Source organism: Ambystoma mexicanum, chromosome 10, assembly GCF_040938575.1.
Source record: "Ambystoma mexicanum isolate Mex_15411 chromosome 10, UKY_AmexF1_1, whole genome shotgun sequence".
NCBI lineage: Eukaryota > Metazoa > Chordata > Amphibia > Caudata > Ambystomatidae > Ambystoma > Ambystoma mexicanum.
This window is the reverse complement of record NC_090932.1, coordinates 28,391,946-28,414,563: the sequence shown is the minus strand read 5'-3', so window position 1 is coordinate 28,414,563 and position 22,618 is coordinate 28,391,946. Positions and strand designations below refer to the sequence as shown.

Below are 22,618 nucleotides of genomic sequence, written 5' to 3'. Positions count from 1 at the left end.
CTTTGGCTCAGCATGGAGTCGCTCAGATAATGATGCTTTGGCTCTGCGTGGAGTTGCTCAGATAATGATGCTTTGACTCTCCGTCGAGTCGCTCCGATGATGATGCTTTGACTCTGTGTGGAGTCGCTCAGATGATGATACTTTGAATCTGTGTGGAATCACATAGATGATGATGTTTTGACTCAGCGTGGAGTCGCTCAGATGATAATGCATTGACCCTGCATGGATTCACCCAGATAATGATGCTTTGGCTCTGCGTGGAGTCGCTCAAATAATGATGCTTTGGTTCTTCATGGAGTCGCTCAGATAATGATGTTTTGGCTGTGCGTGGAGTCGCTCAGATAATAATGCTCTGGCTCTGCGTGGAGTCGCTCAGATAATGATCCTTTGGCTCTGTGTGGAGTGGCTCTGATAATGATGCTTTGGCTGAGCGTGGAGTCGCTCAAGTAATGATGCATTGACCCTGCGTGGAGTCGCTCAGATAATGATGCTTTGGCTCTGCGTGGAGTCGCTCAGATAATGATGCTTTGGCTCTGCCTGGAGTCACTCAGATAATGATGCTTTGGCTCTGCGTGGAGTCACTCAGATAATGATGCTTTGGCTCTGCGTGGAGTCCCTCAGATAATGATCCTTTGGCTCTGCGTGTAGTCGCTCAGATAATGATGCTTTGGCTCAGCGTGGAGTAGCTCAGATAATGATGCATTGACCCTGCGTGGAGTCGCTCAGATAATGATGCTTTGACTCTGCGTGGAGTCGCTCAGATAATGATGCTTTGGCTCTGCGTGGAGTCGCTCAGATAATGATGCTTTGACTCTTCGTGGAGTCACTCAGATAATGATGCTTTGGCTCTGGTGGAGTCGCTCAGATAATGATGCTTTGGCTCAGCGTGGATTCGCTCAGATTATGATGCTTTGGCTCTGCATGGAGTCGCTCAGATATGATGCTTTGACTCTGCATGCAGTCCCTCAGATAATGATGCTTTGGCTCAGCATGGAGTCGCTCAGATAATGATGCTTTGGCTCTGCGTGGAGTCGCTCAGATAATGATGCCTTGGCTCAGCGTGGAGTCTCTCAGAAAATGATGCATTGGCCGTGCATGGAATCGCTCAGATAATGATGCTTTGGCTCTGCGCTGAGTAGCTCAGATAATGATGCTTTGGCTCTGCGTGGAGTCGCTCAAATAATGAGGCTTTGGCTCTGCATGGAATCGCTCAGATAATGATGCTTTGGCTCAGCGTGGAGTCGCTCAGATATGATGATTTGGCTCAGCATGGAGTCGCTCAGATAATGATGCTTTGGCTCTGCGTGGAGTCGCTCAGATAATGATGCTTTGACTCTGCGTCGAGTCGCTCCGATGATGATGCTTTGACTCTGTGTGGAGTCGCTCAGATGATGATACTTTGGCTCTGTGTGGAGTCGCTCAGATGATGATGCTTTGACTCTGCCTTAAGTCGCTCAGATAAAGATGCTTTGACTCTGTGTGGAATCACACAGATGATGATGTTTTGACTCAGCGTGGAGTCGCTCAGATGATAATGCATTGACCCTGCATGGATTCGCCCAGATAATGATGCTTTGGCTCTGCGTGGAGTCTCTCAGATAATGATGCTTTGGTTCTGCATGGAGTCGCTCAGATAATGATGCTTTGGCTGTGCATGGAGTCGCACAGATAATGATGCTTTGGCTCAGCGTGGAGTCGCTCAGATAATGATGCATTGACCCTGCGTGGAGTTGCTCAGATAATGATGCTTTGACTCTGCGTGGAGTCGCTCAGATAATGATGCTTTGGCTCTGCGTGGAGTCGCTCAGATAATGATGCTTTGGCTCTACCTGGAGTCGCTCAGATAATGATGCTTTGGCTCTGCGTGGAGTCGCTCAGATAAAGATGCTTTGGCTCTGCGTGGAATCGCTCAGATGATGATGCTTTGACTCAGTGTGGAGTCGCTCAGATGATAATGCTTTGACCCTGCGTGGAATCGCTCAGATAATGATGCTTTGGCTCTGCGTGGTTACTCAGATAATGATGCTTTAGCTCTGCATGGAGTCACTCAGATAATGATGCTTTGGCTCTGCTTGGAATCGCTCAAATAATGAGGCTTTTGGTCAGCGTGGAATTGGTCAGATGATGATGCATTGACTGTCTGTGGAATCGCTCAGATAATGATGGTTTGGCCCTGCGTGGAGTCGCTCAGATAATGATGCTTTGGCCCTGCGTGGAATTGCTCAGATAATGATGCTTTGGCTCAGTGTGGAGTCGCTCAGATAATGATGCTTTTGCTCTGAGTGGAATGGCTCAGATAATGATGCTTTGGGTCGCATGGAGTCGCTCAGATAACGATGCTATAGCTCTGTGTGGAGTTGCTCAGATAATGATGTTTGACTCTGCGTGGAGTCGCTCAGATGATGATGCTTTGACTCTGTGTGGAATCACTCAGATGATGATGCTTTGACTCAGCGTGGAGTTGCTAAGATGATAATGTATTGACCCTGCGTGAAATCGCTCAGATAATGATGCTTTGGCTCTGCTTGGTCGCTCAGATAAGGATGCTTTGGCTCTGCGTGAAGTCGCTCAGATAATGATGCTTTGGCTCTGTGTGGAATCGCTCAGATAGTGATGCTTTGGCTTAGCGTGGAATCGCTCAGATAATGATGCTTTGGCTCAGCGTGCTATCCTTCAGATAATAATTCTTTGGCTCAACGTGGAGTCGCTCAGATAATGATGCTTTGGCTCAGCGTGGATTCGCTCAGATAATGATGCTTTGGCTCTGCATGGAGTCGCTCAGATATGATGCTTTGGCTCTGCATGCAGTCCCTCAGATAATGATGCTTTGGCTCAGCATGGAGTCGCTCAGATAATGATGCTTTGGCTCTGCGTGGAGTCGCTCAGATAATGATGCCTTGGCTCAGTGTGGAGTCTCTCAGAAAATGATGCATTGGCCGTTCATGGAATCGCTCAGATAATGATACTTTGGCTCTGCGCTGAGTAGCTCAGATAATGATGCTTTGGCTCTGCGTGGAGTCGCTCAAATAATGAGGCTTTGGCTCTGCATGGAATCGCTAAGATAATGATGCTTTGGCTCAGCGTGGAGTCGCTCAGATATGATGATTTGGCTCAGCATGGAGTCGCTCAGATAATGATGCTTTGGCTCTGCGTGGAGTCGCTCAGATAATGATGCTTTGACTCTGCGTCGAGTCGCTCCGATGATGATGCTTTGACTCTGTGTGGAGTCGCTCAGATGATGATACTTTGACTCTGTGTGGAGTCGCTCAGATGATGATGCTTTGACTATGCCTTAAGTTGCTCAGATAAAGATGCTTTGACTCTGTGTGGAATCACACAGATGATGATGTTTTGACTCAGCGTGGAGTCGCTCAGATGATAATGCATTGACCCTGCATGGATTCGCCCAGATAATGATGCATTGGCTCTTGCTGGAGTCGCTCAGATAATGATGCTTTGGTTCTGCATGGAGTCGCTCAGATAATGATGCTTTGGCTGTGCATGGAGTCGCACATATAATGATGCTTTGGCTCAGCGTGGAGTCGCTCAGATAATGATGCATTGACGCTGCGTGGAGTTGCTCAGATAATGATGCTTTGACTCTGCGTGGAGTCGCTCAGATAATGATGCTTTGGCTCTGCGTGGAGTCGCTCAGATAATGATGCTTTGGCTCTACCTGGAGTTGCTCAGATAATGATGCTTTGGCTATGCGTGGAGTCGCTCAGATAAAGATGCTTTGGCTCTGCGTGGAATCGCTCAGATGATGATGCTTTGACTCAGCGTGGAGTCGCTCAGATGATAATGCATTGACCCTGCGTGGAATCGCTCAGAAAATGATGCTTTGGCTCTGCGTGGTTACTCAGATAATGATGCTTTAGCTCTGCATGGAGTCACTCAGATAATGATGCTTTGGCTCTGCTTGGAATCGCTCAAATAATGATGCTTTGGGTCAGCGTGGAATTGCTCAGATGATGATGCATTGACTGTCCGTGGAATCGCTCAGATAATGATGGTTTGGCCCTGCGTGGAGTCGCTCAGATAATGATGCTTTGGCCCTGCGTGGAATCGCTCAGATAATGATGCTTTGGCTCAGTGTGGAGTCGCTCAGATAATGATGCTTTTGCTCTGAGTGGAATGGCTCAGATAATGATGCTTTGGGTCGCATGGAGTCGCTCAGATAACGATGCTTTAGCTCTGTGTGGAGTTGCTCAGATAATGATGTTTGACTCTGCGTGGAGTCGCTCAGATGATGATGCTTTGACTCTGTGTGGAATCACTCAGATGATAATGCTTTGACTCAGCGTGGAGTCGCTAAGATGATAATGTATTAACCCTGCGTGAAATCGCTCAGATAATGATGCTTTGGCTCTGTGTGGAGTCGCTCTGATAATGATGCTTTGGCTGAGCGTGGAGTCGCTCAGGTAATGATGCATTGACCCTGCGTGGAATCGCTCAGGTAATGATGCTTTGACTCTGCGTGGAGTCGCTCAGATAATGATGCTTTGGCTCTGCGTGGAGTCGCTCAGATAATGATGCTTTGGCTCTGCCTGGAGTCACTCAGATAATGATGCTTTGGCTCTGCGTGGAGTCGCTCAGATAATGATGCTTTGGCTCTGCGTGGAGTCCCTCAGATAATGATCCTTTGGCTCTGCGTGTAGTCGCTCAGATAATGATGCTTTGGCTCAGCGTGGAGTAGCTCAGATAATGATGCATTGACCCTGCGTGGAGTCTCTCAGATAATGATGCTTTGACTCTGCGTGGAGTCGCTCAGATAATGATGCTTTGGCTCTGCGTGGAGTCGCTCAGATAATGATGCTTTGACTCTTCGTGGAGTCACTCAGATAATGATGCTTTGGCTCTGCGTGGAGTCGCTCAGATAATGATGCTTTGGCTCAGCGTGGATTCGCTCAGATAATGATGCTTTGGCTCTGCGTGGAGTCGCTCAGATACAATGCTTTGGCTCTGCATGCAGTCCCTCAGATAATGATGCTTTGGCTCAGCATGGAGTCGCTCAGATAATGATGCTTTGGCTCTGTGTGGAGTCGCTCAGATAATGATGCCTTGGCTCAGCGTGGAGTCTCTCAGAAAATGATGCATTGGCCGTGCATGGAATCGCTCAGATAATGATGCTTTGGCTCTGCGCTGAGTAGCTCAGATAATGATGCTTTGGCTCTGCGTGGAGTCGCTCATATAATGATGCTTTGACTCACTCTGCGTGGAGTCGCTCATATAATGATGCTTTGGCTCTGCGTGGAGTCGCTCAGATAATGATGCTTTGGCTCAGCGTGGATTCGCTCAGATAATGATGCTTTGGCTATGCGTGGAGTCGCTCAGATAATGATGCTTTGGCTCTGCATGCAGTTGCTCAGATAATGATGCTTTGGCTCTGCGTGGAGTTGCACAGATAATGATGCTTTGGCTCTGCATGGAGTCGTTCAGATAATGATCCTTTGGATCTGCGTGGAGTCGCTCAGATAATGATGCTTTGGCTCTGCGTGGAGTTGCTCAGATAATGATCCTTTGGCTCTGCGTGGAGTCGCTCAGATAATGATGCTTTGGCTCAGCTTGGAGTCGCTCAGATAATGATGCATTGACCCTGCATGAAGTGGCTCAGATAATGATGCTTTGACTCTGTGTGGAGTCGCTCAGATAATTATGCTTTGGCTCTGCGTGGAGTCGCTCAGATAATGATGCTTTGACTCTGCATGGAGTCGCTCATATAATGATGCTTTGGCTCTGCGTGGAGTCGCTCAGATAATGATGCTTTGGCTCAGCGTGTATTCTCTCAGATAATGATGCTTTGGCTATGCGTGGAGTCGCTCAGATAATGATGCTTGGCTCTGCATGCAGTCGCTCAGATAATGATGCTTTGGCTCAGCGTGGAGTCGCTCAGATAATGATCCTTTGGATCTGCGTGGACTCGCTCTGATAAGGATGCTTTGGCTCAGCGTGGAGTCACTCAGATAATGATCCATTGACCCTGCATGGAGTCGCTCAGATAATGATGCTTTGGTCCTGCGTGGAGTCGCTCAGATAATGATGCTTTGGCTGAGCGTGGAGTCGCTCAGATAATGATGCTTTGGCTCTGCGTGGAGTCGCTCAGATAATGATGCTTTGGCTCTGTGTGAAATCGCTCAGATAATGATGCTTTGGCTCAGCGTGGAATCGCTCAGATAATGATGCTTTGACTCAGCGTGGAGTCGCTCATATAATGATGCATTGACCCTGAGTGGAGTCGCTCAGATAATGATGCTTTGGCTCTGTGTGAAGTCGCTCAGATAATGATGCTTTGGCTCAGCGTGGAGTCGCTCAGATAATGATGCTTTGACTCAGCGTGGAGTCGCTCAGATAATGATGCATTGACCCTGAGTGGAGTCGCTCAGATAATGATGCTTTGACTCAGCGTGGATTCGCTCAGATAATATTGCTTTGGCTCTGCTTGGAGTAGCTCAGATAATGATGCTTTGGCTCTGCATGCAGTCCCTCAGATAATGATGCTTTGGCTCAGCGTGGAGTAGCTCAGATAATGATGCTTTGGCTCTTCGTGGAGTCGCTCAGATAATGATGCTTTGGCTAAGCATGGAATCACTCAGATAATGATGCTTTGGCTCTGCGTGGAGTCGCTCAGATAATGATGCTTTGGTTCTGCGTGGAGTCACTCAGGTAATGATGCTTTGGCTCTGGATGGAGTAGCTCAGATAATTATGCTTTGACCCTGCGTGGAGTCGCTCAGATAATGATGCTTTGGCTCAGCGTGGAGTCGCTCAGATGATGATGCTTTGACTCAGCGTGGAGTCGCTCAGATGATAATGCATTGACCCTGCGTGAAATTGCTCAGATAATGATGCTTTGGCTCTGCATGGTCACTCAGATAATGATGCTTTGGCTCTGCGTGGAGACCCTCAGATAATGATGCTTTGGCTCAGCGTGGAGTCGCTCAGATTATGATGCTTTGGCTCTGCGTGGAGTCGCTCAGATAATGATGCTTTTGCTCAGCCTGGAGTCGCTCAGATAATGATGCTTTGGCTCAGCGTGGAGTCGCTCAGATAATGATGATTTGGCTCTGCGTGGAGTCACTCAGATAATGATGCTTTGGCTCTGCGTGGAGTCGCTCAGATAATGATGCTTTGGCTCAGCGTGGAGTCGCTCAGATTATGATGCTTTGGCTCTGCGTGGAGTCGCTCAGATAATGATGCTTTGCCCTGGTACTGCCCCGAGCAGCAGTTTGCTCTCAGCAGGGGCACTTCCTGGCTGGCTCATCTTCTAACTACTCCGAGGCCAGGGCAGACCTCAGCCTGCCTCAAGCCCGAGGACCTGGGCAACACATGTCATTTGGTCATACACGTGACTACAAAGCAATACGAGTTCCCACTCTTTCAAACGTACATGTGACAGCGTCGGTGTAGAAACGTGTATGAGAGCACACTGCTTTAATTTAAGATCACGCTCTGTGTGTGCTTGGAAATACGGCTCCCGCTCAAACAATATAGCAATCCTCTGTATTTGTAGATAGTGCTTCACAACAGATCCCCACGGTTTCCAAGCACTGTATTAACAGACCATAACCATTTTATTTTACTGGTACTGAATTTATCAACCTCGGAAGGAAGAAAGGCTGAGTCGGCTTTGGGCAGGATTCGAACGTAAGACGTGCAGGCTGCCCTGATGTTTCAGGCCACCGCTTTACTCGTGAGCTATTCACCCGGGCCGAGAAAGTATTTAGTGCGCCTCTTCACGACACTTATTGGGGCTCCCTTTCCCAAATGAGGCTAAATGCTCACCCCTTCGTTCCCTCCCGACCTGTGAAACAGTCGTTTAGCCCCAAAAAGTACCGGGATTAGATTATAAAAGACAAAGCTCTGACAGAGTATTTTCCTGCTCTAGGGAAAGGCCTTTCAATTTCTTGTGTGGTCTGAGTTGATAACCCAGGGCCAGTTCCTCTCAAGAAGGGAGGGCGACCAAAGACAAAGCGGCCATCGAACATCTCGGCTTGGGCCTGTGGAAGTTTAGGTGGCACAGACATTCTGCATGTGCAGTAGTTGGTATTGGGTAAAGGAGTTGGTGAGGTGTTGGGTACACTTTTAATTTCACTATCAAAGTGGTCCCCAAAATTCAGGAACTGAGCAAAGGGTGGAAAGGATTCCGGGGGGCAAGTCAAAGGATGCGTCATGGCTCTGGTGGTAATTGACTTAATGTGAAGGGAGCTTTCATAGGTCGCGCCTGCCATTTTGGTAGCCTCGCTGTGCGTGGTCCTATAAGAAAATAGGGCGGGTTGTGGTTAGTGAGACAGAGGGAAAGGCAGATGCAAAGCTTGAGGTGTTGATGAATGCAGGTTGGAAGTGTCTGAGCCTTGAGTTCCAATCTGGTTCTGAGTGTGTGGCAGTGACACTTGGCTAGATATTCCTCTGGAGGGTGGGTGTCTGATAGCTTAACACGCTCAGGGTCTGAGCCCGCAGCTAATGTGGGGGAGTGAGTTAGAGATGAAGAGGGGAGCTTGGTCAAAGCTGGATTAATGTTGTTGGGGTAAATGATAGGCCAGCTGTGGCCATGCTACGGTGGATTTCATTCTTTAGTGTAAGGTTGTAGAAGATTTAAAGGGGTGTCCATTCGTTGGGGAGGAAAGGGGAGTAGAAAAACGAGGGGTACATGTGATGGGGGGGGCGTTTGGTGCCATCCAATAGTGTGGTAATTGGCACAATCCAGGAAAATGATTAGGGCAGTGTGTCGTCTGTTTGTGGGTGTATTTGTCCGATTCCATTTCAGATTAATGCAGTCTGACCGGAAAGTGTGTGTTCACTGCATAGTCTTGTTTTAGCTGATTTGCATGTGGCCCCGGGGATGTCCACTTAATTCTAGGGAGCACCCCGCATTGCCTCGAGCAGTTGAATCATTTTGGAGATTGTCTTGTGCTAGTTTCAGGTGAGGAGGTCTCATTGCTGTTCTCGAGCTCCTAATTAGTAGACTAGCTAGGTTTTTTCTGGAGGTCAGTTGGTCATCTACTAGGCAAAGGTGATTGGGCAGAAAGCTGATTAATTGAGAGTAAGGAGAAGGTTAATCCTCCATGCCATTTCTGGTGGAGGCGTATCCCTGTTTTATAGCATAGAAGTGGTCTCGCTGGTAGTTAGTAGGTGAAAGTCCTTGTCATGGATTCAGGGCCCTCGCCATGGAACGGCACGCAGCAAGACGCCACGAATGCTGAAATGAATCCTCCAATTGAGAGTCAGTGGAGTGAATGCAGGGTAGAGGTGACGTATTCATATGTCTGAAGTGTCAGTAGAAGGCTGGCTGCCATGCAATGGAGCCTTTGAAGACATTGAGTAGATAGTCCAGCAGTCTGTGGTAGAGTTGGTTGGCATAGTCCAATCCTCACAGTACATGTGTGAAACCTGCATGGCTCTGGGCATGAAGGATGGGCAGGGCATGATGTGTAGGGTAATATGAAGCTGGAAGATGTAGGTCTTTGTGATGGCTTAAACCTGAAGTTCCAGTGCAAGATGTCTGTCCATCATGATTCCGGGGTTTCTGGCAGTTGTCGTTGGCACCCGAAGGCCTCCATTTCACCCATCCACAAGTCTGGGTTTGGATTTGGTGGAGCAGTACCAAAGATTAAAAGCTCAGTGTTGGTCGGTTTGTGTTTAATTCTGTTTGGTGTCAAAGAAGAGTCAGCATATGTCAGGAAATCACTGATCTCCGGTGGGTTCATTGACGGGTCATGTTCAAGCTTGAAAAGGATTACCAAGTCGTCTCAACCATTGGAGCATTGAAGGCATGGCTTGTTAATAAGTTCCAGTAGGGGGCGATCTAGATGTTGAAGAGTACACAGAGAGGCTTGATTCTTGGGGTGCCCTACATGATAACCTGCGAGGGAGTGACCTGAAAGGGCCCATGCGTGTTGCTCGGGTACCCACAATTGGGAAAGAGGTGATCCATTGCTGCAGGATTACTTTTACTCCAGTGCCCCCTATGCTGATCAGTGGGATCTCATGGCAAATAATGTCAAAGGCAGCAGAGATGTCCATTAGAAGGAATGCACTGGATGAGATGATGTCTGTGGTTTTAAGGATGTCCCAAATCAAACACTGTGGAGTCCATCCCTCTTGTTGGCCTAAGCCCATGTTGTGACTTGTGGAGCAGGCGGTTGGTTTGTACTTATTTCCATTGATGTTGGTAAAAAAAAAACATTCCTCAAGGCGTTTTGAAATGAAACGTGTTTTGGAATGTATCATTAGCTTGCTGGGAAATTTGAGTCAGCCATGGTTTTTTTAAGGAGATGTTTGAGGAAGGAAGTTTTGAAGGTGGTGTGGGGGAAGACTCCTGTAGAATTTCAGGATTGATAGCAAGGCAGCTGGAAGTCAGGGTTCCTTTGCTATTGTTTCTAGATGTTGCGTAGCATGGGTCTTCTAGCTAGCCTGATGGATCGGTGCTGTGGACAGCAGTAAGGAAGTCTAGATGTTGCGTAGCATGGGTCTTCTAGCTAGCCTGATGGATCGGTGGTACGGACTACAGTAAAGAAGTCTAGAGGTTGCGTAGCATGGGTCTTCTAGCTAGCCTGATGCTTCGGTGGTGAGGACTACAGTAAGGAAGTCTAGATGTTGCGTAGCATGGGTCTTCTAGCTAGCCTGATGGATCGGTGGTGTGGACTACAGGGAAGAAGTCCCCAATGGAGAAGGGATCATCGGATCTTATTGTCGGGTTAGGGGGTTCTGGCAGTGCTGTTTCTCTGTTGGGGTGTTTAGAGGATATCCTTTCATGTCAAGGTGGTCTTGGAATGAAGAATTTGCTAACAGGTTTGTGTTGCGATGGAATCGCAACGATCGTGGGACGATGTTGGTGCTGTATGGAAGGTTACTGAGTTTTTGAACTGTTTGATGATTGTGAAGATATCATTCGGACAGTGTTGTGGTAATTCAATTCAGTGTTCTTTAATGGGCTATTTTTGTTGTTGATAGTTTCGACTGTAAAACTGAAGCTGTCGATGGTGGGCAAATTCTTCAGTAAGAAGATGAATTGTCTCCAGGTTCACATGAGCTTTTGCTTTTCCATTCTGTAATGATATTAAGTTTGTGAGTAAACCATTTGGTGCAATGTTGGTGCATTGTTTATTTGGTGTAAATATGGGCTTTTTGGTGCTGTACTGACCAGGATGTTGATTATCCAGTTATGGACGGCGTTGAGTTGGTTGTCCATCATTCTAGTCTGGTGTTTAGATGTGTGCTGGGGTTTGTAAGCTTCCCATTTTTCCAGCAACATCTCCAGTTGGACCTCTTTCCATGGTCTGGTTAACGTTGGGGGTTCATTTAGTAAGTGGGGACGTTGTTACAAGGTGCAATCCCCAGGGTAAGCAGACTTTACAATAGCAGTAATGAAGCACCATTGACTCGAGGAATCTATCAGTGTAGTTTTGATTCTTTTAATTGATGAGTGTGTTTATGTGTGTGAGGGTAACGTTAAGGCCTTTCATAGATTGATTGTAAAATACATTTAGTCAAGTTATTTTTTATTTATTTTAGGATTACTGTTTAAAGTTACATGTCTGATTATTTGCACATTTTATTTTGAAAATGATATCATACTACTTAAGCCAAAATCATAATAGATGAAGTCCATATATACATAGAAGTAGAAGACAGACTGTAGACCCTTCTCCTCTTTGCGTGTGCTGTCTATCTTCTGTGTCTCTGGCTGTTGATAGGGGAAATCAGAGTAAGAGAAAGTGGTTGGTGGGTGTTCACTTTATGAGTGTGTCTGAGTATTGGTGTGGAAGTTAATTTGGCTATAGAGGATGGGCGTGAGGTTATGCCCAATGAGCACCAAGAGAATCAAAGCAGGTCAATATTAGGAAGTTAGGTGACTATTTCTTTTATTATTTATTTATTTTATTAAGCATTTGGTTTTCAACTTAAACCTTAGCTGTACATTACAACATAACAACAAAATTAAACCTACTCCAAAATTTAAATTTGAACTTAAAAAATCATCCAAATTAGTATTTTCCAAATACTACATTTTCTTTAGTCCACCACAAACATTGCCGGGGTAGGTGGCTATTTGCTTTGCCAGAACATGAAGTGCTCCACTGCTTTCAAAAGCTGGGCCCACACTCATAAAATACAATAATAATAATAATAATAATAATTATATATATATATATATAAGCACATCACCTGGCACTGCATGTGTCAACCCAGGGCTGAGTGCCACAATTCAGGGCACACATCTCCAAAACCAGTTCATTCATGCACGCTAACTTGAGGTACCGTGTGGGGCATTTATGCCTTGGCTTACCCCATCCTTGCAGGCACAGGTGCCTCACACTCAATAGGGCACGATTGACAGCTGAGGGCATATTAAGGTACTGATTGCTCCTCCCACACGATACAGCCGAGGCTGAAAGTGCTTGCCGGTTTCTAGGCACCCAATGTTGCTGTTGATTAGCACTTCTGGTAACGCCACGTTGACCGTAGGGTCCCAGTTTTCTGCGCATGTCGCTGGAGCCCCCTGTTCCCCTCTGCTGTCTTGAGAAGGATTTGCAGCTGCAGCCTTGGGATTTGTGATGCAGGCTTAAGGAAACATTTGCAAACCAGACATGTTTACTGACATCTCGTTAGCTCGAGGGCAGAGGGCATATAGTTGGAATTCTATCTCCGTCGCGTCTCCTATGAGTAACAAGGGCGCGTTGTGACCCACTTCCCTCTGCAGGCCACTGTTGGTCCATCTCCCTATGAGAGCTCTTGGGAAGCTTAGGCACGAGGATGGTTGCGATGCAGAAGAGAAAACCACTGATCGGTTGGTAGTGGTGGCAACATGGTGGCTGCTTCAAACTTGGTGACGCACAGAGTGGACCTTCTCATGGTTACATGTGACGGACAGGGCAGACAGGGGACTACCCCACCCCTGAATTCATAAGCAGTGCACAGGCTTGAGGGTGCAGTGAGGCTGGAGTTCATCCATGCATACGTGTAGAATCTGCTCGGATGCTACTCAATGCAGAAGAGGACTTATTGGGCTTTGGTAAAAGGAGACTAGGCTGTCATGTGTGGAACAGCTGTTAAGAAGGAAGGACCTTACACTAGGCATGATTTACCAGGACATAATAATAATGCCATCACATGTGTATAGATTAGCTCTTTTAACGTGATAAAAGCATCTGGGGAAGCGGGACAAAGCCAACAGGAATCCCAGTCTAATGTCTGCAAACACCGGCAGCCATGAAATATACAGAATCCTTGCAGATCCAAAGAGGACGTTGGCCAATATATCATGTGTGAAAGGTGGCTGCCCTGTGCCCCTGCTGTTTAGTATTGCATCAATGAAAGGCCAACAGCCCTGTAGGGCCTACCCTGGATACCCCCAGATTGGAGGTAGAAGAGTTCCTTCCTCTAATATGCGGTGGCTCTAGCCCCCCACGCGACCCCGCCATATCGGCCCATTTCACCAGTGCTATGCGGCTGCTGACGAACTGGATGTCAGCACCTTCCTACATATCTCCCATCCGAAATAAAATTCAAATGATATGGTGAAAACCATGGATTGTACAATAGGAAAGAAAGAAAACATTCCTGGATAAAGAACTCACAACAAAAGTGGCTTTTTTATGTTTGATGAACTAGAATGAATGGTGTGTTTGAGTAGAGTTTGAGATTTGCACAGCACGTGACACTTTATTAAGAAAATAATTTATTGGGATGTGTGTTAATTTCCCTTTCTACTATCTGTTTCTATGTACTGTTTCAAAACTATTTTCTAATTTATGAATTTGATCAAAATGAATGTATTTCGCTCTTTAAAAAAAAATGTGTTTGTGATAATAATAAAATATGTGTTATTTAGAATCTGACTGGTACAGATTGACTTCTTCTTCTTGACTGTTGGGCTATATGAGTCTTCCGCCTTCCAAGGGAGTTTGTCATCTACAAGTCCTTTGACGTTTGGTTACTAAAGGCTGCTCTGCTTTTGGAGGGCATACTTCTGGTTTTACTCCCTTATGCCTCTTGCGGTTGCTGGTTTGCGTTCCTTTGCATACCCAGGAAAAACCTTCCGTATGTCCTGGCGTTGGTCAGACCATATACCACGAGAAAGGTTCACTGGGTAAAATAGGATCTGCACCATTTTACAGAGACATCATGGCGTGATATAACCCTGAGTTCCTCCACAGGAAAGCTCTCAGCAGGTAGTATGGCTGGCCAAAATCTACAGCTTGCCAACCAACACTCGCCAACTGGGGTTCATGCCCTCAAAGGTACCCGAAGGGATTCACTAGACAAGTCTCGGAGATAAAGCTGAAGACCACAAAATCCAGTATGAGGTCATGAAAAATAGTGGGTACCCCAAATAAATTCAGTCCAGTAAGGAGAGTGTAGTTACTAGAACCTCTGAAAGCTCACAGAAGTACACCTTGTCTGTACAGTACAGCCCACGCCCAGGCATGCATGGGACGGGAGAAGAAGAACTCACAGAAGAGTGTGAAGGCAACACAACGGCAATGCCATAGGTGGACCAATGGATATCATTCGACCAACCGAAACAAGTGGCGGGATCTAGGAACTCGCTTATCTATAGAAAGGTGCCATCTTGGCAATGGATTCATGCCCCAATGGTAACCCAGTTCCACTTCATTGGGCTTCCCTTCACTGACCACTCGCCTCAAGCATCGTGCGACCCTTCCCTCACTTTAACACCACACCCTAACCCCACCCAAAGGCATGTTCTCATATTTCACTTTCTCTTTCCCTTTTGTAAGTAAAGGTCCATGGGTCGAATGCTTCATAAAAATCTGAATTGGATCCGATGCATGTTTTTATCAAGTAAATACTGAAGTCTTTCTGTTTTCCGCCGCATAAGAACATTATTTAATTATGAAGATCAGATTCGTTTTAATTGAACGCAATAAAAACGTCATTAAAATAGATTTAGATACCAACAAGGGGCAGGTCCCAGCCAGCCCCCAGAGATGGACCATAAGGTACTGTGAAGGGGTGACTGACCACAGCAGTCACCTCATTGTGCCATTGGGTAACGTGTTTACATGTAGTATGTTCTTGCTTGTTTAATGTATGTGACTAATTAATATAAGTTAAGTAGCATGAGTGATATGTAGGGAATCGTTGTTTTCACTGGGATTGTTAAGTAGGGTCGGATCTAAGTAGGATTAGGCTGTTATTGTCTTCGAAAATGGGAGGTAGAGGGCAGGTGCACTGGAGTGGGGCAGTGGGGGGACATTGCAGCCTGCCTGAGGTACCCTAGTGTGCTAAGTGACCCATACATGTGATGCCCTGGCCTCACACTCTATATGGGCGGTACCTGAATTTAGGGAGGGGTCTGTTGCACCGGACTCACCCTGAGAAACCCTGAGACCCCTTGAAGGAAGGGTGAGTTGGTTTAGCAGGTCCCCATTGAGCTGGTACTCGCACCAGGGGTATGTTAGGAGGGGATAGACATCGTGCTCATGGAAGGTGGGGTGGTGGTGTCCATGGGGACTGTCCCTAACCAACGCCAGGAATGGATGCTTCCACCCAGTGGGCCTGGGAGGTGGGGGTGGTGGTGTCCATGGGGACGGTCCCTAAGCAACGCCAGGAATGGATGCCCCCGCCCCGTGGGCCTGGGAGGTGGGGGTGGTGGTGTCCATGGGGACTGTCCCTAAGCAACGCCAGGAATGGATGCTTCCTACCCAGTGGGCCTGGGAGGTGGGGGTGGTGGTGTCCATGGGGACTGTCCCTAACCAACAGCCAGGAATGGATGGTTCCTACCCAGTGGGCCTGGGAGGTGGGGGTGGTGGTGTCCATGGGGACGGTCCCTAAGCAACGCCAGGAATGGATGCTTCCTACCCAGTGGGCCTGGGAGGTGGGGGTGGTGGTGTCCATGGGGACTGTCCCTAACCAACAGCCAGGAATGGATGCTTCCTACCCAGTGGGCCTGGGAGGTGGGGGTGGTGGTGTCCATGGGGACTGTGCCTAACCAACGCCAGGAATGGATGCTTCCTACCCAGTGGGCCTGGGAGGTGGGGGTAGCAGCGTCCATGGGGACTGTCCCTAAGCAAAGCCAGGAATTGATGTTCCCCCCGTGGGCCTGGGAGGTGGGGGTGGCGGTGTCCATGGGGACTGTCCCTAAGCAACGCCAGGAATGGATGCTCCCCCCCCCCCCCCGTGGGCCTGGGAGGTGGGGTAGCAGTGTCCATGGGGACTGCAGATGGGGGTGGCGGTGTCCAGGGGGACTGTCCCTAAGCAAAGCCAGGAATGGATGCTCCCCCCGTTGGCCTGGGAGGTGGGGGTAGCGGTGTCCATGGGGACTGCAGGTGGGGGTGGCGGTATCCATGGGGACTGTCCCTAACCAATGCCAGGAATGGATGCTCCCTGGCTTGGGTTAAGGCCAGAAAAGAGGGGCCACGTGCACATTGTTAGTTTGTAATTGAGAGTTTAGCAAAGCATAGGGTGGTCCATACGTAAAGGCACCTTTCTAAGTAGCTCACGCTCTGATTTAGCTGGTCTTTATTTTCAGTAATTCCCCCTGGAATTGTTGCTGTGGGAGACTTAGCTGGAGACTGGGGCTAATGGTGAGGGCTGGGACCTTGACTGGAGGTGAGAGGGTTGGGGGTTGCACTTACCTGTGACCTCTCACACACTGGTCTACCCTCGCCCTGACTCTGGCATGTGGCATGGATCACCTTGCTCTATTCCTGGTCCCTTCTGCAAGGTCCTTCCTTGTGTGTGCGCAGCCTGCCTGTGTCCAATTACACCCGTGTGTCCATGCTCTCGGGGTTAGGTGCCGCAGGCCAACCACAGCTGTTGGAAAAGGGGCTTCTTTCTGTCCCCGGTTCATTTGGGCAGCACAGCTGGGCGTCCCGTACTCACAACACTCTTAAAATACCCAGTGTGTCCACGAGGGCCAGGCAAGCCGAGTCGGCTTACCTGCCACTTGTGAACACGTGTGAGAAGCTCAGGCTACAGCAGCAACTGCGGGCCTCGGTTACTGCTGGGGCTGGTGTAGTGGGCAGTAGGGGGTGGCGCCTCCTCTGCCCCGAATGGACCAATCTTGCTTCATCGTGTGTGTTTTTTTGTTTTCTTTGCCATGGTTGTTTAATGTGAGTTAGGTTGTCCTGATGAGACAGCGGCGCCTTGTCACAATCCCCTGTCCCCCAGGGACTCCTCTGCTCTCATTCCTATCCCCTCTCGTTCACAGATGCTGGAGAGTCGCTTCCTGTGCGCGCGCTTCCTCCTGGCTGTCGCTCTCATACAGTGGAATGCCGGGAGACTCCTCCAGGCCGGTGCAGCTGCAGAGGTGAGGACAGGTTCAAGAAATGCCCGTGTACGACATTGCAAGCGCCCTGAAGCGAGTAACATGGCCAGAGGCACACTTTTTCCAACTCACAACAAATACATAAGTACAGCTGGTGGCTCCTCTGCAGCTGGTGAACTAGCAGGCATTATGGAGACATTATGGACTGCATTCTAAAGAAAGTTGGATATTTAACAAAAGGCGAGTTGCCAGACCTGCCTCGAACAGGCCAGGAAAGCAAACACAGATCCAGTGGCAAAGAGTTCACCTGAGTTTGCCTGCTCCCTTTTCATCACAGGCAATAGTTCGAAAGTGGCAGATACACTATAAAGACATATATCCCTCTCCTCTACCCAACACAGAGCAAACCTTTAACATAAATTGTAGACAATGGGTGTATTGCCTGAAGGTAATTTCATTGGACACAAAATGAGGATTTGATTTGTTTGTAGCACGCCCACTCTCATCTTAAAGACAAGTACTGGGAGCACCATTTTTCTTAGGCAAACAAGAGTGGGAATCATAAATGAAAAATAATAATAGAAAATGACAGCTTCAGACTATCTTAGAAAATTGTTTCCTATTGACAGTATTCTAACTTTCAATACATAATTGTAGATACCAAATCTGATTCTTTACAGAAAACAGGACAAATGACATTCTTCATTCATCCCCCCAGGAATCAAGGAATCCAATATGTTGGTCCAGAATGCTTCCTTCTGATGTATAATATACGTTGTGTGTTGAGATGTGGTTGTGTCTATCACTTCCAAAATCTGAAAGCACTTCTGGTCAACTCTCTATGCATTGGCTCCAAATGAAGGGTGAAGGTTTTTTGGAGGTTACTTCAAAATACACGTTTTCAGATTTGTCTGGAGTAGGCCTTCTTTGATGCCTGATATGATTTTTATTGTGGAGTGATAATAATATGTTTATTACGTCTGGCTAGAGAGCTTTAGGTATTCACCAGAGTTCCTCCAGCTGTACGTAGAGTGGCCATGGTGTCAATCAGCTGCTTTGTGAAGCAGAAAGGGTGTATCATGTTAAATGGTCTGTTATAACACCGGGCATTTTCAAGAGGCCAGTGTAACCCTGCAAGTTGAAGAGAGAGTTGGAAAATATTGATTGTAACCCCTTAAGTCCTGGTTATTTTGTCTGCACTTTGCTTGGTACAATAATGGGTTTCCACTCTTGTACTTCATGGCATTCAATATATGTTTTTTTTCTTGAGTCCTTTGCTTGACAGATTTCCTTCGGTGGGGTAGTAAAATGTTGCATACATTTCCTCAAGCCAAATAAAGTTTATCTCGAGAGCGACCTCTGATTTTTGGACTTTCTACTCATTTGGGTAACTTTGGATGCTCCCTTTCTCTTGGAATTCTTTAAAAAAAAAAACTGGTTCAAGTAACGATTGAGGAATCTCACCAAATTCCTCAGGCAGTTCCTAAAGTTTGATCGAATGAGTGCCCCGCACCACTGTGTCCTGATTATCACAAGGATGAACTTTATCTCCATTAATATCTTCTAAAATGGGACTTTGTATCTCCTGGTCTCTCACCAGCTTGGAACTTGGGGTTCCAAGATCGAGGTTCCCAATTGTACAATACCACTGCCGTCCTTCGCCCTTGTCCCTCTCCGGCATGAGCATGATTCTATAGAATGTTGTTTTGGTTGTTGGAGTGGTTAATATACCAAATTGCTCCGCAGTTTTATTATCCAATGTTTCATAGAGTTTAGCTAAGGCAATTAAGAATTCATTCATGGTCAATAAGGTAACCTCCATCTTGGATGCGGCCCCTGGGTCAGCCCAATGGACAATAGCAGAGTGGGATTGACAAAGGCAACCGAGGAGCTTGTTGATGTATTCAAAGAATACGGATACAACATAGGTGATTGAGATAGAATTAGGGGCAGAGGGGAGAATATTACCAAAGGATGTCCTGAATAAGGACCCCTTCAATCACTGAATTCATTGGTGGTTCACAAAGATCTACTATACTCATAGCTTGGGTAGGCAATGAACCCAAACTTTTAGCAACTACCGGGGAAAAACATTTGCACCCAGGTTATCACCAACAGGCAAAATGGGAGTACTTAAAATAATTCTGTCTCTCATATGAACCTGAGCGGTGATAGTCTGACAATCCTGGATATCTAGTGGAAGAACACCAGAAGGGTTGCCATAATCACCGCTCAGGACCACTGGAGGCGTCAAGGCTAGCGTTTTTCCTCTTAACATCATCCCCTGATCAATGTGCAGGAGTTCAGCCAGTATAGCAGTGTCTGATATCTCGGTGAAGTCAAGAAGAAGCTCCTGCGTCAAAGGAAGAGCTTTGCCAGATTATGGCCAGTGAATAACAGACTCCAAAGTTTGGGCAGTCCCACCTTCTCCAAAGTTTTTAATTTCGCCCAATAACCTCTAATATAGGATGTTAGAGATTTTGCTGGTCTGTGTTGCACTGGGCGGGTTCTCCAACGTGAAACCCCGACCTCTGCACCTATGTTTGACATTTTGTATAAAGTATCAATCGTTTGTTGTAACCAAGCATTCCTAGGTATAGCAGACTTCAATGTATAAGCATAGGACTTTTTTCAAAATTAAAAAATAAAATATACAAAATAAACGACAAAAACAATAAATTATTATCACTCTACAATTTTCCCTTTCTTCTTCTTCCTCGCTTTCTTTTCAAATGAGGCAAAATACAGTGAAAATGAATAAGTATACTAATTAAATATCGATCACACCCCCGCCACCAGCCCAACTGCCTAACTGCACTTGTCAAAGCACTCCTTGATGTGCACGGCCAATGCGTGCACCTGGCAGTTTTTTACGTTTTTTGCTGGAAAGGGTATCTGGCCAGCGTCCGTTCTTACTCAGTTCAAAGAAAAGACAACAATCCAAAGGCCAGTATTGAAGCTCTCGAATCAGCGAACAAGCGTTCACCAATAGCCAGCAAGGGAGGGGTTCCTAACTACACTTGTCAAAGCACTCCTGCTAACACAAGATCACATGTGGTGCTTGTTTCTTAGCAGGAATCCTGAGAAGTGGTTTCTCAGCAGGAAAGATGAAAAGATTACTGGTATCACAGGATAATCTGTGGTGCTTGTTTCTCTGCAAGAATCCCTGGCAACACAAGATGCCCTGTTGGGCTTGTTTATCTAGATTGATGCTGCGTTGTACAAGTTAACATGTGGTGCTTGTTTCTCTGATGGGTTCCCTGCTATTACAAGCAGGCCTGTGGTGCTTTTTTCTCTGCAGAGATCGTTTATAACACAAAATAACTCATGGTGCTTGGGTCTCTGCAGGGGTCCCTGATAACAAGACACTGTGTGGTGAGGTTTCTTTGCAGGGATTCCTGGTAATACAGGAAACCCTGTGGAGCTAGTTTCTCTATAGGGGTCCCTGGTCACACTTGATAACCTGTGTTGCTTGTGTCTCTGCAGCGGTCCCTGATATCACATGATAACCTGTGGTGCATGTTTCTCTGTGGGGTTCCCTGGTATCACACGAGAACCTGTGGGGCTTGTTTCTCTGCAAGGGTCCCTGATATCACAAGATAACCCGTGGTGCATGTTTCTCTGTGGGTTCCCTGGTATCAGAGGATAACCTGTGGTGCTTGTTTCTCTGCAGGGGTCCCTGATATCACAGGATAGCCTGTGGTCCTTGGATCTCTGCAGAGGTCTGAGGTATCACAAGATAACATGTGGTGCATGTTTCTCTGCAGGGGTCCCTCGTATCACACGAGAACCTATGGGGCTTGTTTGTCTGCAGGGGTCCCTGGTATCACAACATATCCTGTGGTGCCTGGTTCTCTGCAGTGGTCCCTGGATTCACAACCTAACCTGTGGTGCTTGGTTCTCTGCAATGGTCGCTGAATTCACAACATAACCAGTGGTGCTTGTTTCTCTGCAGGGGTCCCTGGCATCACAACATAACCTGTGGTGCTTTTCTCTCTGCAGGATTCCCTGGTATCATAAGATAACCTGTGGTCCGTGGTTCTCAGCAGAATCCCTGATATCACAACATAACCTGTGGTGCTTTTTTCTCTGCAGTATTAGCTGGTGTCACAGGATAACCCGTGGTGCTTTTTTCTCTGCAGGGGTCCCTGAATTCACAACATAACCTGTGGTGCTCGGTTCTCTGCAGTGGTCCCAGGTATCACAACATAACATGTGGTGCTTGGTCCTCTGCAGGGGTCCTAGGTATCACAAAATAACATGTGGTGCTTGTTTCTCTACAGGGGTCCTTGGTATCATAGGATAACCTTTGGTGCTTGCTTCTGTGCAGGGGTCCCTGGTATCACAACATAACCTGTGGTGCGTGTTTCTCTGCAAGGGTCCCTGGTATAACAACATAACCTGTGGTGCTTGTTTCTCTGCAGGCGTCCCTGATATCATTTGATAACCTGTGGTGCTTGTTTCTCTGTAAGGGTTGCTAGTATCACAGGGTAACCTTTGGTCCTTGGTTCTCAGCAGGGGTCCCTGAATTCACAACATAACACGTGGCGCTTGGTTCTCTTCAGGGCTCCTTGGTATCACAACATAACCTGTGGTGCTTGTTTCTCTGCAAGATTCGTTGGTATCACAGGATAACCTGCGGTCCTTGGTTCTCAGCAGGGGTCCCTGAATTCACAACATAACCTGTGGTGCTTGGTTCTCTGCAGTGGTCCAGGTATCACGACATAACCTGTGGTTCTTGGTTCTCTGCAGGGGTCCCAGGTATCACTAAATAAACGGTGGTGCATGTTTCTCTGCAGGGGTCCCTGGTGTCATTTGATAACCTGTGGTGCTTGTTTCTCTGCAAGGGTTGCTGGCATCACAGGATAACCTGTGGTCTTTGGTTCTCAGAAGGGGTGCCTGGTATCACAGCTTAACCAGTGGTGCTTGTTTCTCTGCAGGGGTCCGTGGTATCACAACATAACCTGTGGTGCTTGTTTCTCTGCAGGGGTGCCTGGTATCACAACATAACCTGCTGTGCTTGTTTCTCTGCAGGGGTCCATGGTATAACAACATATCCAGTGGTACTTGTTTCTCTGCAGGGGTCCCTGATATCACATGATAATCTGTGGTGCCTGTTTCTCTGCAAGTGTTGCTGGTATCAAAGGGTAACCCGTGGTCCGTGGTTCTCAGCAGAATCCCTGATATCACAACATAACCTGGGGTGCTTGTTTCTCTGAAGGGGTGCCTGGATTCACAGGATAACCTGTGGTCCTTGCTTCTCAGCAGGGGTCCCTGGTATCACAACATAACCTATGGTGCTTGCTTGCTTCTCTGCAGGGGTCCCTGGTATCAAAGGATAACCTGTGGTGCTTGGTTCTCAGCAGGGGTCCCTGGTATCATAACA

General features: G+C 47.3%; 1 protein-coding gene across 1 annotated transcript in view; it reads left to right on the top strand.

The window, feature by feature from the left end:
- Positions 1 to 22,281, top strand: part of LOC138492760 (torsin-like protein) — a 243,520-nt gene extending 221,239 nt beyond the window's left edge. Inside the window, exon 5 of the mRNA XM_069620139.1 lies at positions 22,267 to 22,281. Coding sequence (XP_069476240.1) covers positions 22,267 to 22,281 — 15 coding nt within the window. The remainder of the gene's footprint in view (positions 1 to 22,266) is intronic.
- The last annotated feature ends 337 nt before the right edge of the window (positions 22,282 to 22,618 follow it).